The 18,164-nt window shown below is 36.6% G+C and overlaps 4 protein-coding genes across 4 annotated transcripts; all 4 read right to left on the reverse strand.

Annotated features, from left to right (window-relative positions):
* Positions 1-2,911: 2,911 nt before the first annotated feature.
* On the reverse strand, positions 2,912-3,937 carry LOC141004012 (trace amine-associated receptor 13c-like). Its single transcript, XM_073475514.1, has one exon. The coding sequence runs from the start codon at positions 3,935-3,937 to the stop codon at positions 2,912-2,914; it is 1,026 nt and encodes a 341-aa protein (XP_073331615.1).
* Positions 3,938-6,759: 2,822 nt separating this feature from the next.
* LOC141004014 (trace amine-associated receptor 13c-like) lies at positions 6,760-7,779 on the reverse strand. Its single transcript, XM_073475516.1, has one exon. The coding sequence runs from the start codon at positions 7,777-7,779 to the stop codon at positions 6,760-6,762; it is 1,020 nt and encodes a 339-aa protein (XP_073331617.1).
* A 2,716-nt stretch (positions 7,780-10,495) lies between these two features.
* On the reverse strand, positions 10,496-11,518 carry LOC141004015 (trace amine-associated receptor 13c-like). The gene has a single exon (XM_073475517.1). The coding sequence runs from the start codon at positions 11,516-11,518 to the stop codon at positions 10,496-10,498; it is 1,023 nt and encodes a 340-aa protein (XP_073331618.1).
* Positions 11,519-15,066: 3,548 nt separating this feature from the next.
* Positions 15,067-16,095, reverse strand: LOC141004017 (trace amine-associated receptor 13c-like). Its single transcript, XM_073475518.1, has one exon. The coding sequence runs from the start codon at positions 16,093-16,095 to the stop codon at positions 15,067-15,069; it is 1,029 nt and encodes a 342-aa protein (XP_073331619.1).
* Positions 16,096-18,164: the final 2,069 nt, after the last annotated feature.

Genomic DNA, 18,164 nt, shown 5'->3' on the forward strand with positions numbered 1-18,164 from the left:
AAAATGGATTATACCTTTCTTAAGTTACTCACTTTATCAAAGTCCTTTATCATAACTAAACTGTGATCCATTATAGTTTTGTGAAAATTAATTAAATTTGTGTATTATTTTCTAAATCATTGCTCAATGTGAGACCTATGGCGTCAGTCTTTCAACGTATTTTCTATTTATTGTGACAAACCTTGCTATAAAATTATAAAAATATTTGTGACTCTTGCTCAAACTATTTTCTATGTATTCCATGAACATTTTCACATTTTATCATTAATAAAAGTATGTTATTTTCACAATTTGGAATGTCACACCACATGATATAGTGTCACACCATATGATCATGTCGCCATGTGTCAATGCAAAACATGTATGAACCTACCTATTGGTGAGTACTGATCACTCATATGGCAGGAAATATTAATTAGGGTTGAGATGAGATGAGATTCTCTGCATTTCACAACTGCGTTCCTCTTAGTTGCACTGCCTACAGTGTTCTAGTCCAATGATATTTTAGATATCATGTATTGCCAGGCTTCAAGAAATCTGCCCCAAGGCCTTTTGAATCAACAATGAAAGCACCCTCTAAATACCTCCCTCAGACCTTCCTATTGGTCAGCGAATGGAAACAGACCGTTGTCGTTTACTTTTCTTTTCTTTGCCTCAGCAACTCCTCTCTCCTCGCAGGGTGTCATTATTTGCCTCAAGCTGACAAAAGAAAAGGGACTGTATGGTTTAAGACGAAGACAAAACATTGTTTAGACTTAAACAGCATTCTAAGGTTTCTGTGAAAGGGTCTGCTGTGTCTGTCTGATAAACTAGAAATCTGTATCACCGAATAAAACTAAACTAAACTAAACACAATCTATTGTGGATAATTACAGCTTTTATGTGATGATGGATGCAAACAAATGTTTAAAAGGACAAAACATACATTAGACTTTGTTATTTATTGTTATATCTGCAGGAAATTACAATTTGTATCATATGGTGTGACAGTCAAAATCATATGGCGTGACAGGCAGACAGGTCACACCATATGATAAAGTGTCACACCATAGTATGTTTTCTGCACTTAGCACAACCTTGAGTCTTGTAGCTACACATTAACATGCTAACAAGATGCTAGCTATAACAAAGCAACATAGATTTACATGTAATTATGACAAAAAAAATAAAATTTCTTTTGCATTTCTATGAAAAATGTGTCACACCAAAAGACATCTGGAAGTGGGACTTTTGTCAGAGTGCCAACAAAATCTGATTTATTGAACACATAAAAATGATAACTGACCTCAGAAACCTGTCATTGTCTGGTATTGATAGTATTGAACAACCTTGCTGAAGAAGGACCTCTCATTCCCAAGGATGTCAAAACAGTTGCCCGTTGAAATATCCCAAAATAGTGTCACACCATGTGATTTTGATTTGTGGGACAAAATCTTTTTGATCAGAACTGACTCAAAACATTATGCTTGGACTTTGAAAAGAATAGGCTCACAAATAGACATCTGTATTATTTTTCTGTATTGTTTTGAGAATTTTTGCATTTATTTTTCTTAGCTTTATTCAAGTTCTTACTTTGAGAAACGAGTGTCGGACAGTCACACCACATGAGTTTTGTTGTGTTTGGTTGACAATTCTGAAAAAATAAGTGATGAACTGTTTTAATGTTGAGTATGTTCACATAAAGCATACTCTTCTGCACAATATTGAGAGGGTTTTTGACAAATATATTTTATATTTATACATGTTTGACACTGAAGACAGCAAAATTGCCATGTCACGTCACACACCCATGTACCCATCCTGGTTACTTTATGGTTATTGAGGCAGGTCTATACTCCTCTTGTGACTGTATTCTTTCTTTCAGTTTTATGTGGGGGTGGGCTGGGTCTTCCCCTGGCTCCTGTGAGATTTCTGGACAGATTCAAGTATCCAGAGCCAATGACTCGCATTATCATCCTCATCTGATTCTGACAAATAACAGTTTGATAACAGTTTGAAGTCAGTTCCATATGATTTCCATTGTTTTCCAGCTTTTTTCTTGTGATCCTTTTAATCACCACTTACTTGAAAGATATAATAGCCATATCTGTTTAATTTCTCCCCCCCCACCGCCCCACCCCAAAAAAACAAAAACAAAAAAACGTATATGCACTTGTATGTTCTTACCCCTAGCACTTAAATCATAGCACTTACGTACTTAAGGTATCCTTGATAAATAGCAGCTCCTATGCTCAGACGAGGGCTTGAAGCCAAAAATCGACATATGCATATACATGACAGCATCAGCTATCTCAGTGGACAAACTAAGTGTAAACCTGAATGAAGCTCAAAATAGACATATGTTGTCTATTGAAAAAATTATTTGACAAGAAACTGATATAAAACCACATTTTCCTTCACATTTATTCTGTTTGTAATGTTTGTGGAGTAGAAATGTGTTTCTTTGAGCTTCTGGGAAGAACTCCAGCTTCGTACATAACCTCCCAAAAGTCAATAGGTGCTGTCTGTAGACAAAGACTGAAAACAAAGCAAAATACATGATTTTGTAATGCTCACATTTCAAAACAGCCCTACATTTACTGTAACAGTATTAATGTATGAATTGGTACAAGTGTAAATTAATCATGGTGCATTATTTTAATGTAATTAGGAATTGAGTGTACAAGTTGTTGTTGTATATTAAGTTGTTTTTTAAATTCAAGCACTGAAAAAGCTTTATGTGAAAAATAGTGTATAAAACAATCACACAGGAGGACAAACAGTGATTTGTTTCAAAAAATGCAAATAGTTATTGATGACAAGTGCAAAACAAAGGCCTTTCTGCCACTGATGCAAATGCATGCCTAACACCTTGTCTAAAAGATATCCTATTTGAAAATGTTAAACAGTTAGTTTTTTGAGTGTAGATGTGTCATTTAACAGATAAATTCATAGTTGAAGAATTTGAGGTGAATATTTTCAGAGTGATTATGCAATGAAAACATTTTTTGAAGGAGGGATAAAACAAGGCATAAATAATGGGGTTACAGGCTGAATTGAAGTAACTCAACCAGTATAATGCTTCCAAGAGGAAAGAATCAATGCGGAAGCCAGTGAGGGGATCAATGATGAATTGCATAAAAAAGGGCATCCAACAAAAGATGAATACACCGAGCACAATACTGAGAGTCTTTGCAGCCTTGCCCTCAGACTGTTTAACCAACCCACCTCTTCCTTTGTCATTTGAAATATTGTTCATGTCTCCAATCTTTCTTACATGCTGTTTAGCCACAATAAATATTTTAGTGTAAAGACAAACCATTACAGTGCAGGGAAAGAAAAAGCACAAAGCACTGCTCAACATTCCCCAAAGTGCGCTAAAGTAAACAAAACAACCACCAAGGCAAAATGATTCTGTTATATCTTCTAACCCTGCCACGTTAGCCTTTGAATAAATTACTCCATAAGCATAGACAGCAGCCAGTGCCCAGCAGGCACATACCATAATCATTGCCACTGATATTGTGATTTTTCTAGAATAATGCAGAGGATTGCATATTGCTTGATGTCTGTCTACAGCAATGCAAATTAGGTGAAAGATAGAAAGAGTTGTGAGAAACACCTCAAAACTGAGATGCAGTTGACAGAATGTATCACCATAGAACCAGCAGCCATGAACAGTCCGGGTGGCACTGAAGGGCATCACAATAACACCCACTAGTAGATCAGCCAGAGCAAGAGATAGAATGAGCACATTGGTAGGACTATGCAACTGTTTGAAATGGCATATTGACACAATGACAAGAGAGTTCCCTAAAATGGTAACCAGCATGCCTGAAACAAACACCAAGTAGAGGGCAAAATCTGTCCAGAAACCTAACTGTACCATAATACATGAGGCATTGCTGCCTGGAACACAGTACATAAGCAGCTCTGGAGGCAATGAGGCAGGAGTCATCCTAAACCTAAAAACATATGCCAAAACCTCATACTGAAACCTGTCTCTTGTAATCAATGTCGCAACATAGCAGCCACCTAAATAATTATTGGATACACTGTGCCATCCAATCAAGGGCCTCCTATTAACATACATGTAAAATACCAACATTATTGTCATCACATTTGTAATTTGCACAATATTGATCTAAATGACCATTAATTCACATTGAAATGATTTTAGTTTTGTGTAATAGAGAAGTGTAATTTTAAAATAATGTGAATAATTAGTAACATAAATATCACAATGTTTAGGTTCTGGATAGATGAAGCACACTGTATGTGTGTTTGTAAGTGGTCACTCCAAGCTGCAGGGTGCACTCCGACACAAAATGGACCGATTGTAAACTCAGAGCACTGTTGTAATATACGGTTAGGTTATTCAGAGGACCACATTCTCGGAGTGGCAAAGCGCAGTCTGGGCAGTCCGTCTAAGGAGATGGACCCCACAGAGGGCCAAGAGCAGTCAGTGTGTCATTGACAGTTGAAACGGCATGTCTGGCCAAATGCATGACCAATGAGCAAATGAAGTAAAGTAACTCAACACACATGCTTGGATAAGAATTACAGAGGTAATTTTGTGTTTCTAGATTTAGATTAGAGGCATTGGAAGTTATTTTGTTGAAATGTCAACATTAGTTAGCTTACCTAATCCAACATTCCACTAGACAAGCAGACATATTCAGCTAATTTGGTTATCATTGCAGAAAATAAAAATACTGTATACCAATTTTACATTGTCTCGTGAATTGAAAGCTAACATGCTAACCTCAGTGTTAACTTCCTCAACAGGCTAACAACAGAGTTAGCTCCTCTAATAGTTCCCAGTATTTCAGTGTACCTGTTGGTTATTATCTTGGTTGTCATCGTCATACAGACCCAACAACAGTCATTGGCAGTTATATGGATCTTAACTTTGGACATTCTAAAATGAGGATGGTTTTGTAGTAACTAATTTCTTATCCCCCAATAACATAGGATGTTATATTCCTTAAAGCAGTTTGGAAACCAAACCAAAAATCCTAGATGTCATCCTTAACTGATATAAGATAGGATTGCATTCTTGGGAAAGTTTCTGTAATGAGGCCCCAGCTGTCATTAACAACAATTTCTTAGACCTACATTTTGTTTTAGGAAGAAGTTGGCAGATATTTGCCATATTTAAGTGTTTTTTCCTATAATGTAAAATTAAGTTAAAAAAAATAATTATCCACTTCACATGTGACTATTCTTTATTAGCACAAAAAAACTGTTTGGTATTTGCTCAACACAAGGTTGAGAATAAAATTATGAGTTGATCTCAAAGACACTTAAAGACATACATATATCAGTTTGTAAAGATTCTTAGGTAGAAATGTGTTGATGTCATGTAAGTAACTACAGCTTCCTTTACAGCAGTAGTCAGGATAAACCTAAATCAGTATGTACTGTAACCTACTAAAGTGAACGGGTACTGTTTCTAGACAAAAAGTGTGACAAAACAAGGCGAGGCAAAAAACACAAGAGTAATGCATAATATTTAAATATGGCCCAGCACTATTTGTGCATTGTTACAGGGGAAAGTGTTGAAGACACATTGATTTCAATACAGTTCGAAGAAAACTGAACATGTAGTTATTGATAACAAAAGCAGAACTAAGATCTTTTTTATTGCTGTTGCAAATGCATGAACAAGACCTTGGTTTAAAAACATTTGAAAATATCATATTCATGTTTGAGTGTGTCATTTAACAGATAAATTCATAGTGGAAGAATTTGAGCTAAATATTTTCAGAGTGATTATGAATTGAAAACTTTTTGGAAGGCGGGATAAAACAAGGCATAAATAATTGGGTTTAAGGTTGAATTAACCTATTCTTTGCCATTTGATCATTTGTTCACATCTCCAATTTTTCTTACATGCTGTTTAGCCACAATAGATATTCGTGTGTAAATACAAACTATAACAATGCAGGAGAAGATTTGAGAGCTGCTAGGGTCTCTGACCTCAAAGAGTAGCCATGGGAGAAAGCAGAGCTTGTAGGTTATGGAGATGATGACATCAGGCATCTGTCTAGACACTTCAGAACAGTCACAAAGAGAAAAAATATCTGTAAATGGGAAAATTGTCTTGGCAGAGTGGATTGAGCTCAATGCATGTTTTCCCAATGTAGGGTTGTGTGCTATTTAGATGTTTTGGGGGCCTGTAGGAGATGTTATCCCACATAAAGATTTGTATTTGCTTTAAGACACATTTTAATTATTAGGCTGCCATAAAACTGCATGATATTTAAACTAACCAAAATATTAGGTGACTAAATGGACATACAGTGTGTTGTCTTTTAAAAAAAAAGACTGGCAAGAAACAAATGTAAGTCCATGCTTTCCTTCATGGTAGTTCCAATTGTGATATTTCTGAAGTAAATATGTGTTTCTAAAGGCTTCTGGGAAGAACTACAGTAAGAAGTAAAAAGGTGCTCTCTGTAGACAACGACTGAAAGAAATGTACACATAATGCAGTACGGCTTACATTTCAAAAAGGTTCTACATACCCTGTCACAGCATAAATATATACATTTTTCAAGTGTAAATTGATCAAGGGGAATTATTTTAATATAATTATAAATTGAGTAAATGACAAAATGTACCATTAATATAATAATGAACAGTGGTTTGTTATGATTGATGACAACTGCAAAACAAAGGCCTCTCTGCAGCTTAAGCAAATGCATGCCTTACACCTTGAAAACTCAAAAATATATTATCTGAAGATGTTGAACAGTTCATTTTTTGTCTTGACATTTGTCATTTATCAGATAAATTCATAGCTGAAGAATTTGAGCTGAATATTTTCAGAGTGATTATACAATGAAAACATTTTTTGAAGGAGGGATAAAACAAGGCATAAATAATGGGGTTACAGGCTGAATTGAAATAATTCAACCAGTAAAATACTTCAGATAGCAGAAAAGGTATACTCACGCTAGCGAGAACACCAATCAAATGTAGCACATATAAAGGCATACAACAAAAGATGAATACACCAAGCACAATACTGAGAGTCTTTGCAGCCTTGCTTTCAGACTGTTTAACCAACCCACCTCTCCCTCTGTCATTTGAACAATTGTTCTTATCTCCAATCTTTCTTACATGCTGTTTAGCCACAATAAATATTTGAGTGTAAAGACAAACCATTACAGTGCAGGGAAAGAAAACGCACAAAGCACTGCTCAAGATTTCCCAAAGTGGGTTAGAGAAAATGAAACAACCACCAATGCACTTAAATAATTCCAAATCTTCTAACCCTACCTCATTGGCCTTTGAATAAAGTCCTCCATATGCATAGACAGCAGCCAGTGCCCAGCTGGCACATACCATAATCATTGCCACTGACATTGTGATGTTTCTAGAATAATGCAGAGGATTGCATATTGCTTGATGTCTGTCGACAGCAATGCAAACTAGGTGGAAGATAGAAAGACTGGTGAGCAACACCTCAAAACTGAAATGCACATGACAGAATGTATCACCATAAAACCAACAGCCAGTAACAGTCCGGGTGGCACTGAAGGGCATCACAATAACACCCACTAGTAGATCAACCAGAGCAAGAGATAGAATGAGCACATTGGTAGGACTATGCAACTGTTTGAAATGACATATTGACACAATGACAAGAGAGTTCCCTAAAATGGTAACCAGCATGCCTGAAACAAACACCAAATAGAGGGCAAAATTTGGCCAAAAACCTAACCGTACCCCAATACATGAGGCATTGCTGCCTGGAAAACAGTCCAACAAGTCTGGAGGCAACGGATGAGTCATAGTATAACAAAATATGTATGTCAAATCCTCAGATATCACCCAACAGACCCCAACAGAAAGAGGACCTTGGGAGACGCATGCTGAAACATCTCCCTTGTAATCAATGTTGCAACATTGAAGTCACCTAAATAATCATCAGATTCACTCCGCCATCCAATCAAGGGCCTTCTATTAACATACATGTAAAATAGTCCAAGCAACATTATTATGTCATCCTATTTGCAATTTATTCAGCATTGATCTAAATAACCATTAATAGTTTCACATGGAAAATAATTTTGTTTTGAGTAATAAAGTATAATTTTAATTGATACCATATATTTATTGTAATACTAACTAGTAGTATTACTTTTACTTCAAAGTGCACTGTGCTATAAACTGGATTGTTTGTAGATTTGGAGCGCTGTTGGAGTATACAGCTCGGTTATTCCGAGTACCTCACTCTGAGAGCCACAGAGTCCACTCCTCGCCCTTCTGTCTGTGATGGAGCAGCAGATTACCAAGGGCAGTTTCATGAACACCTGAAATGGCAGTGCTAGCTAAATGTATGACTGATAGGTGAACTGATGATGCGAATCACATAAGTGATTTTGATTTCGTGTATTTAGATTTGAGGTAGTCATTGTTGTCATCATGTTGTATTAAAATGTTTACAGTGTTTAGCTAACTCAACATTAGATTAGATGAGATAAAGTAACCGGGCCGATTGACGTAGATCCATATTCCTCTCGTGACTGTCATCTCTTTGAATCTCAGTTTAATGTGGGGGTGGGCTTGGTCTTCCTCTGGCTCCTGTGTGAGTTTCAGAGATTTATTGACAGATTCAAGTAACCGAAGCCAGTAACTCAACTTATCATCCTTATTTGATTCTAACAATTAACTTTTTTGAAGAGAGCTTCTTCTGATGTCAATTGTTTTCTAACCTTTTTCTCATTTGACAGCTTGTGATCCTTTTAATCACCACTTTCTTGAAAAATATAACAGCCATATGTGTTTTATTTGAAGAGCCAACAAATAACAGTATCTAGGAGGTAGAAGGTGTGTATGTGAGGCTGATGCATGTGCAGACTGATCACAGCAACACATTAAACTGATTGAAGTGGTCATGCAGGATATGATTAACATGTTGGACAGTGACGTTGATGTGTCAGCCCCCAATTTGAGAGCTGCTCGGGACTCTGACCTCAAAGAGTAGCCATGGTAGAAAACAGAGTTTGTAGCTTATGGAGACCATGACATCAAACATCTATGGAATCACTTCAAAACAGTCCCACAGAGAAACATATTTGTAAATGGGAAAATTGTCTTAGCAGAATGGATTCAGCTGAAGGCATGTATTGCCAATGCAGGGTTGTGTGCTACTTCAAGTGGATTTTTTTGGGGGCTTGTAGGAAAGGTTATCCCACATTCAGATTTTACATGATGTGGCGTTGGCTACTCCAGTCTGTCCAGCTGTTTGTGAGAGGGCATTCAGCTGTCTGAACAGAGTCAAGACAGATTGGAGGTCATTTCTCCAAGTCGATGGATGGTCTTGGAGTCACTCAAAGGACCCACAATCCAAGGTTGTAAAGCTGAGAACCAATGGATCTGTGATTGAAATTAGCACAAAGGTCCAGAAAAGCTAACTTTTGAAAGGATAGAACAGGTGAACAGGCAACAAGAGAATTGCTGGATTTGTGTTTGAGGGATCTGTGAAGAACATGACAACAGCTGCACAACTGGAGTTTTGAACAACAGGAATTGAGGCTAGAAACATTAACTGACAAAGAATTTTGTTTGGTTGATGTATTAAAGCATTTAATTTTCTTCATGACATATTTTGATTATTAGGCTGGCACGTAACTGCATGGTATTTAAATTATTCATGATATAAGCAGTTCTACATACCCTGTCACAGTTATCACTTATCATCATATGCTATTATATTGTGCTTGATACCATAAAAAAAGGAATATTAAGACATACAAATATAAACATTGAATAAGTCATATTTAGAGTCATATTTAAAGAAATGCGTTCAAAATCTTTTTTATTGTCCATCGGTGATATTGATCATCTGGGATTTGTCTTTCAAAAAACTATTTTAGCCAGATGTGAAAATCAATCAATCTCACTGTAAAGAGTAAAAATAATGGATGTTTCAGGTTTCATGTCAGGTGATCTACAGAAACGACTGATTCACAGCGTTTCATTGTCACAACCTTTTTTTATAGAAGGCTTTGGTTCATGTGTGTCATGCAGTTTTCTGCATTGCATGTTATTCTACATTATGTTTAGTTTTCTTTGTCTAATGTGAGACGTGACTGTATGTGATTTACAGCAGTAGGTGGTATGACCAGATATTACAGGCTTTATGGTTAGAGAAGGTACTGATATATGCATTTTTAAAAGTGTAAATTGATCAAGGGGAATTATAATTATGAATTGAGTATAGAAGTTATTATTGCTAGTTGTTTTTTAAATGCAACTACTGAAAGGCTTTACATAAAAAGTGTGTAAACACTCACATAGAAAGAAAAACATGGCCCAGTAATAAAGCATGTTGTTAGAAAAAATGTACCATTAATATCATAATAAAGACAGTGGTTTGTTATTATTGATGAAAATGTCAAAACAAAGGCCTCTTTGCAGCTTACACAAATGCATGCTTTACACCTTGTTTCAAAAATATATTATTTGAAGATGTTAAACAGTTCATTTTTTGAGTGTAGATGTGTCATTTAACAGATAAATTCATAGTTGAAGAATTTGAGCTGAATATTTTCAGAGTGATTATACAGTGAAAACATTTTTTGAAGGTGGGATAAAACAAGGCATAAATAATGGGGTTACATGCTGAATTGAAGTAACCCAACCAAACTAATACTTCCAAGAGCAGAACAGGTATTCTGAAGCCAGTGAGGGGATCAATAATTGCTTGCATAAACAAAGGCATCCAACAAAAGATGAATACACCAAGCACAATACTGAGAGTCTTTGCAGCCTTGCATTCAGACTGTTTAACCAACCCACCTCTTCCTCTGTCATTTGAACTGTTCTTATCTCCAATCTTTCTTACATGCTGTTTAGCGACAATAAATATTTGAGTGTAAAGACAAACCATTACAGTGCAGGGAAAGAAAAAGCACAAAGCACTGCTCAAGATTCCCCAAAGTGGGTTCGAGTAAACAAAACAACCACCAAGGCACATTATTGATGCCATTAAATCCTCTAACCCTACCTCATGGGCCTTTGAATAAAGTACTCCGTAAGCATAGACAGCAGCCAGTGCCCAGCAGGCACATACCATAATCATTGCCACTGACATTGTGATTTTTCTAGAATAATGCAAAGGATTACATATTGCTTGGTGTCTGTCGACAGCAATGCAAATTAGGTGGAAGATAGAAAGAGTGGTGAGGAACCACTCAAAACTGACATGCAGATGACAGAACATATCACCATAGAACCAACAGCCATGAACAGTCCGGGTGGCACTGAAGGGCATCACAATAACACCCACTAGGAGATCAACCAGAGCAAGGGATAAAATGAGCACATTGGTAGGACTATGCAACTGTTTGAAATGACAAATTGACACAATGACAAGAGAGTTCCCTAAAATGGTAACCAGCATGCCTGAAACAAACACCAAATAGAGGGCAAAATCTGTCCAAAAACCTTTCCGTACTGCAATACATGAGGCATTACTGCCTGGAACACAGTACATCAGCAGCTCTGGTGGCAACGAATGAGTCATCCTAAACCCAAAGACATATGCCCAAACCTCAGAGATAACCCAACAGAATCCAACAGAGAGAGGACGTTGGTAGAACCATACTGAAACCTCTCTCTTGTAATCAATGTCACAACATAGAAGCCAACTAAATAATTATTGGATACACTATGCCATCCAATCAAAGGCCTCCTATTAACATACAATTAAAATAGTCCAAGCAACATTATTATGTCATCATATTTGTAATTGCACAATATTGATCTAAATGACCATTAATAGTTTCACATGGAAATGATTTTAGTTTTGTGTAATAGAGAAGTATAATTTTAAAAGTTGTGAATAATTACTAATATAAATATCACAATGTTTAAGTTCTGGATAGATGAAGCACACCGCACACTGTAGGTTCGTTGGTAAAAAGTCAATCTGAGCAGCAGGTTGCACGCCGACACAAACTGGACCGTTCGTAAACTCAGAGCACTGTTGTAATATACGGTTAGGTTATTCAGAGGACCACATTCTCAGAGTGGCAAAGCGCAGTCTGGACTGTCGGTCTAAAGAGATGGACCAGCAGCGGGCCAAGAGCAGTTAGTGTGTCATGGACAGCTGAAACGGCATGTCTAGCCAAATGCATGACTGATAAGCGAATGAAGTAAAGTAACTCAACACACATGCTTGGATATGAATTACAGAGGTAATTTTGTGCTTCTAGATTCAGATTGGAAGTTATTTTGTTGAAATGTTAACATTGGTTAGCTTACCTAACCCAACATTCCACTATATTAAGCAGACATATTCAGCTAATTTGGTTATCATTGCAGAAAATAAAAACAGTGTATACCAATTTTACATGGTCTATTGAATTAAAAGCTAACATGCTAACGTCAGTGTTAACTTCCTCAACAGGCTAACAACAGAGTTAGCTCCTCTTATAGTTAAAGTTGAGAAATGTTCCCATTATTTCAGTGTACATGTTGGTTATTATCTTCGTTGTCACTGTCATACAGACCCAACAACAGTCATTGGCAGATTTATGGATCTTAACTTTAGAAATTCTCAAATGAGGATGGTTTTGTAGTAACTAATTTCTTGTCCTCGAATAAAATAGGATTTTATATTCCTTAAAGCAGTTTGGAAACATGTTTCTGGAACACCAAAAATCCTAGATGTCATCCTTAACTGACATAAGATAGGATTTCATTCTTGGGAATGTTTCTGTAATGAGGCCCCAGCTGTCGTTAACAACAATTTCTTAGACCTACATTTTGTTTTAGGAAGAATTTGGCAGATATTTGCCATATTTAAGTGTTTTTTTCGATAATGTAAATTCATGTAATAAAAATAATTATCCACTTCACATGTGACTATTCTTTATTAGCACAAACAAACTGTTTGATATTTGCTCAACACAAGGTTGAGAATAAAATCATGAGTTGATCTCAAAGACACTCAAAGACATACTGAATCTCTGCTGCTGTCTGGGCACAATGTGGTTTAATGACATGTTCTCAAAAATGAGCATGCTACAGCTTCCAATATGCAAGTATTTTCAAACCATTCCAATCCATGTTTGCTTTCATGTTCTGTCAGTTTGTAAAGATTCTTAAGTAGAAATTTTTTGATGCCATATAAGGAATTACAGCTTCCTTTACAGCAGTCGTCAGGATGAACCTAAATCAGTATGTATTACAACCTACTAAAGTGAACGGGTGTTGTTTCTAGACAAAAGCTGAAACAAAACAAGGCGAGGCAAAACACACAACAGAGTAAGGCATAATATTTAAATATAGCCTAGCAATATTTGTGCATTGTTACAGGGGAAAGTGTTGAAGAAGCATTGATTTCAATACAGTTCGGAATTGATGACACAAGTTAATCATAGCTGTTTCTGAAATTCAAAAACTGGAACATGTAACTGATGTTTCTGAAATTAGTTGCACAAAAGAGGTTTCCAAAGAAAATTGAACATGTAATTATTGATGACTTTAGCAGAACTAAGACCTTTTTTATTGCTGTTGCAAATGCATGAACAAGACCTTGTTTTAAAAACATTTGAAAATATCATATTCATGTTTGAGTGTGTCATTTAACAGATAAATTCATAGTTGAAGAATTTGACCTGAACATTTTCAGAGTGATTATGAATTTGAAAACATTTTTTGAAGGAGGGATAAAACAAGGCACAAATATTTGGGTTTAAGGTTGAATTAACCTCTTCCTTTGTCATTTGATCATTTGTTCACATCTCCAATTTTTCTTACATGCTGTTTAGCCACAATAGATATTTGATTGTAAATACAAACTATAACAGTGCAGGAGAAGATTTGAGAGCTGCTAGGGTCTCTGACCTCAAAGAGTGGCCATGGGAGAAAGCAGAGCTTGTAGCTTATGGAGATGGTGACATCAAGCATCTGTGTAGTCACTTCAAAACAGTCCCAAAGAGAAAAATATCTGTAAATGGGAAAATTGTCTTGGCGGAGTGGATTCAGCTTAAGGCATGTTTTCCCAATGTAGGGTTGTGTGCTATTCAGATGTTTTGGGGGCCTGTAGGAGATGTTATCCCACATTCAGATTTTACATGATGTGGTGTTGTCAATACCAGTCTCTTCAGTTGTCAGAGTAGAGACAAGACAAAATGGAGGTCATTTCTGCAAGTACATGGATAAGCTGGTTTTGGTGTCACTTAAAGGACCCACAATCCAAGGTTGTCAAGCTGAGAACCAATGGATCTGTGATGGAAATCAGCACAAATGTCCAGAAAAGCTAACTTTTAAAAGGATAGAACAGGTGAACAGGCAACAAGAGAATTGCTGGATTTGTTAAAACAAACTTCAGAGAGTTTTGTTTGGTTGATGTATTAAAGATTTAAATTTTCTTTAAGACACATTTTAATTATTAAGCTGACATATAAGTGCACGGTATTTAAATTACTCAAAATATTAGGTGACTAAATGGACATATAGTGTGTTGTCTTTTCAAAAAAAGACTGGCAAGAAACAAATGTAAATCCATGTTTTCCTTTATGTTAGTTCCACTTGTAATGTTTCTGTAGTAAAAATGTGTTTCTAAAGGCTTCTGGGAAGAACTACAGCTTCATACATGACCATAAGAAGTCAAAAGGTGCTCTCTGTAGACAACAACTGAAAAAAATGCAGAACACATGATGCAGTACAGCTTTCAAAGAGGTTCTACATACCCTGTAACAGCATTAATATATGCATTTTTCAAGTGTAAATTGATCAATGACAATTATTGTAATATAATTAGGTATTGAGTATAGAAGTTATTATTGCTAGTTGTTTTTTAAATGCATTTACTGAAAAGCTTTACATGAAAAGTAGTGTGTAAACACTCACACAGAAAGAAAAGCATGGTTGCCCAGTAATAAAGCATGTTGTTAGACAAAATGTAACATTAATATCATAATAAAGACAGTGGTTTGTAATTATTGATGACAACTGCAAAACAAAGGCCTCTCTGCAGCCTATGCAAATGCAAATTACAACTTGAAAACTCAAAAATATATTATCTGAAGAGGTTGAACAGTTCATTTTTTGTGCTGAGATGTGTCATTTATCAGATAAATTCATAGTTGAAGAATTTGAGCTGAATATTTTCAGAGTGATTATACAATGAAAACATTTTTTGAAGGAGGGATAAAACAAGGCATAAATAATGGGGTTACAGGCTGAATTGAAGTAACCCAACCAATAGAATACTTCCAAGAGGAAAGCAGGAATCCGGAAGCCTGTGAGGGGATCAATAATAAATTGCACAAATAAAGGCATCCAACAAAAGATGAATACACCAAGCACAATACTGAGAGTCTTTGCTGCCTTGCATTCAGACTGTTTAACCAACCCACCTCTCCCTCTGTCATTTGAACAGATGTTCTTATCTCCAATCTTTCTTACATGCTGTTTAGCCACAATAAATATTTGAGTGTAAAGACAAACCATTACAGTGCAGGGAAAGAAAAAGCACAAAGCACTGCTCAAGATTCCCCAAAGTGGGTTAAAGTAAACAAAACAACCGCCAAGGCACTTTAATGATTCCATTAAATCTTCTATCCCTGCTACATTAGCCTTTGAATAAAGTACTCCATAAGCATAGACAGCAGCCAGTGCCCAGCTGACACATACCATAATCATTGCCACTGACATTGTGATTTTTGTAGAATAATGCAGAGGATTACATATTGCTTGATGTCTGTCGACAGCAATGCAAATTAGGTGGAAGATAGAAAGAGTGGTGAGAAACAACTCAAAACTGACATGCAGATGACAGAATGTATCACCATAGAACCAGCAGCCATGAACAGTCCGGGTGGCACTGAAGGGCATCACAATAACACCTACTAGTAGATCAACCAGAGAAAGAGATAAAATGAGCACATTGGTAGGACTATGCAACTGTTTGAAATGACATATTGACACTAAGACAAAAGAGTTCCCTAAAATTGTAACCAGCATGCCTGAAACAAACACCAAATAGAGGACAAAACTGGTTCCAAAACCTTTCCGTATCATAATACATGAGGCATTGCTGCCTGGAACACAGTACAGCAACAGCTCTGGAGGCAATGAGGCATGAGTCATTCTAAACCCAACGACATATGCCAAAACCTCAGAGATAACCCAACAGAACCCAACAGAGAGAGGACCTCAGGAGAACCATACTGAAACCTCTCTCTTATCATCAATGTCACAACATTGAAGCCACCTAAATAATCATCAGATTCACTGTGCCATCCAATCATTAACCTACAATTAAAGTAGTCAAGCAACATTATTACGTCATCATATTTGCCATCTATTCAGCATTGATCTAAATAACCATTAATAGTTTCACAAGGAAAATAATTTTGTTTTGAGTAATAAGGTATAATTTTAATTGATGCCATATATTTCTTGTAATACTAACTAGTAGTATTACTATGACTTCAAACTGCACTGTGCTACAAACTGGATTGTTTGTAGATTTGGAGCGCTGTTGGAGTATACAGCTCGGTTATTCCGAGTACCTCACTCTGAGAGCCACAAAGTCCACTCCTTGCCCTTCTGTCTGTGATGGAGCAGCAGATTACCAAGGGCAGTTTCATGAACACCTGAAATGGCAGGAGCTAAATGTATGACTGATGATGCGAATCACAGAAGTGATTTTGATTTTGTGTATTTAGATTTGAGGCATTCGTTGTTGTCATCATGTTGTATTAAAATGTTTACATTGTTTAGCTAACTCAAAGTTAGATTAGGTGAGATAAAGTAACCGGGCCGATTGACGTAGATCCATATTCCTCTCGTGACTGTGATCTCTCTGAATCTCAGTTCAATGTGGGGGTGGGCTTGGTCCTCCTCTGGCTCCTGTGTGAGTTTCAGAGATTTATGGACAGATTCAAGTAACCGAGCCAGTAACTCAACTTATCATCCTTATTTGATTCTAACAATTAACTTTTTTGGAGGCAGTTCCTCCTGATGTCAATTGTTTTCTAACCTTTTTCTCGTTTGACAGCTTGTGATCCTTTTAATCACCACTTTCTTGAAAAATATAACAGCTATATTAGTTTTATTTGAAGAGCCAACAACAGTATCTAGGAGGTAGAAGGTGTGTATGTGAGGCTGATGCATGTGCAGACTGATGACAGCAACACATAAACAACCTGATTGAACCGGTCATGCAGGATGTGATTAACATGTCGGACAGTGACGTAGATGCGTCAGCCCCCATTTTGAGAGCTGCTAGGGTCTCTAACCTCAAAGAGTGGCCATGGGAAAAAGCAGAGCTTGTAGCTTATGTAGACCATGACATCAAGCATCTATGGAGTCACTTCAGAACAGTCCGACAGAGACAAAAGTTTATGAATCGGAAAATTCAGCTGAGGGCATGTTTTGCCAATGCAGGGTGGTCTGCTATTTCTGGTGCATGTTACAGAGGCTACGAGGAGAGGTTTGCCCTCATACTGATGCTACATGATATGATAGTTGCTATCCCATTCTCCCCGGCTGTATGTGAGTCGAGATTTAACTGACTAAGCAGAATTAAGATAGATAGGAGGTCATCTCTTAAGTAGTGATGATGGACAAGCTAATGTTGGTGTCACTTGTGGGAATTGAGGGTGGACGCAACTGACTAATAACTGAGAACTAATGACACTGATAATACAATTCTTACATCAGATTCAAATTTTGTACAGTATGAGATACAATGAACTACAAAGTGTCTTGGTTGGCCAATGTAATAAATCCTTTTAACATTATTTTTGTCACATTTTCATTTTTAAGCTGACCTGTAACTGTGTAGTACCTTATTTGCCCAAAATATATTTTACACTTTCTGCACTCTTATCATTGCGTAACCCCCAAAACTGAACAGAAGTTGACTGTAGACATAGATTTACAAGACATATACATGAATTCATGTGCTACCATTTCTGAGAGCTTCTGGGAAGAAATGTCCGCATCCATTACTGCAGTAGTCAAACAATGAGGCCTAAAATGGACAAATGCATATACATGACAACTTCAGTTACTTCCAATGGGCAAACTTCCAAAAGCTTCTGAGAAGAACTACAGCCTCCTTCAATTCAGGCGTCAAAGTGAGCTTAAAACAGTACATAACTCTTTAAAGTCATTAGGTGCGGTCTGAAGACAAAGACTGAAATAATAAC

This window comes from Pagrus major, chromosome 10, assembly GCF_040436345.1.
Source record: "Pagrus major chromosome 10, Pma_NU_1.0".
NCBI classification, from domain to species: Eukaryota; Metazoa; Chordata; class Actinopteri; order Spariformes; family Sparidae; genus Pagrus; species Pagrus major.

What these genes read in the sequence shown, in the direction of transcription:
- LOC141004015 (XM_073475517.1), bottom strand. Translation starts at nt 11,518, where the DNA reads ATGACTCATTCGTTGCCACCAGAGCTGCTGATGTACTGTGTTCCAGGC.
- LOC141004014 (XM_073475516.1), bottom strand. Translation starts at nt 7,779, where the DNA reads ATGACTCATCCGTTGCCTCCAGACTTGTTGGACTGTTTTCCAGGCAGC.
- LOC141004017 (XM_073475518.1), bottom strand. Translation starts at nt 16,095, where the DNA reads ATGACTCATGCCTCATTGCCTCCAGAGCTGTTGCTGTACTGTGTTCCA.
- LOC141004012 (XM_073475514.1), bottom strand. Translation starts at nt 3,937, where the DNA reads ATGACTCCTGCCTCATTGCCTCCAGAGCTGCTTATGTACTGTGTTCCA.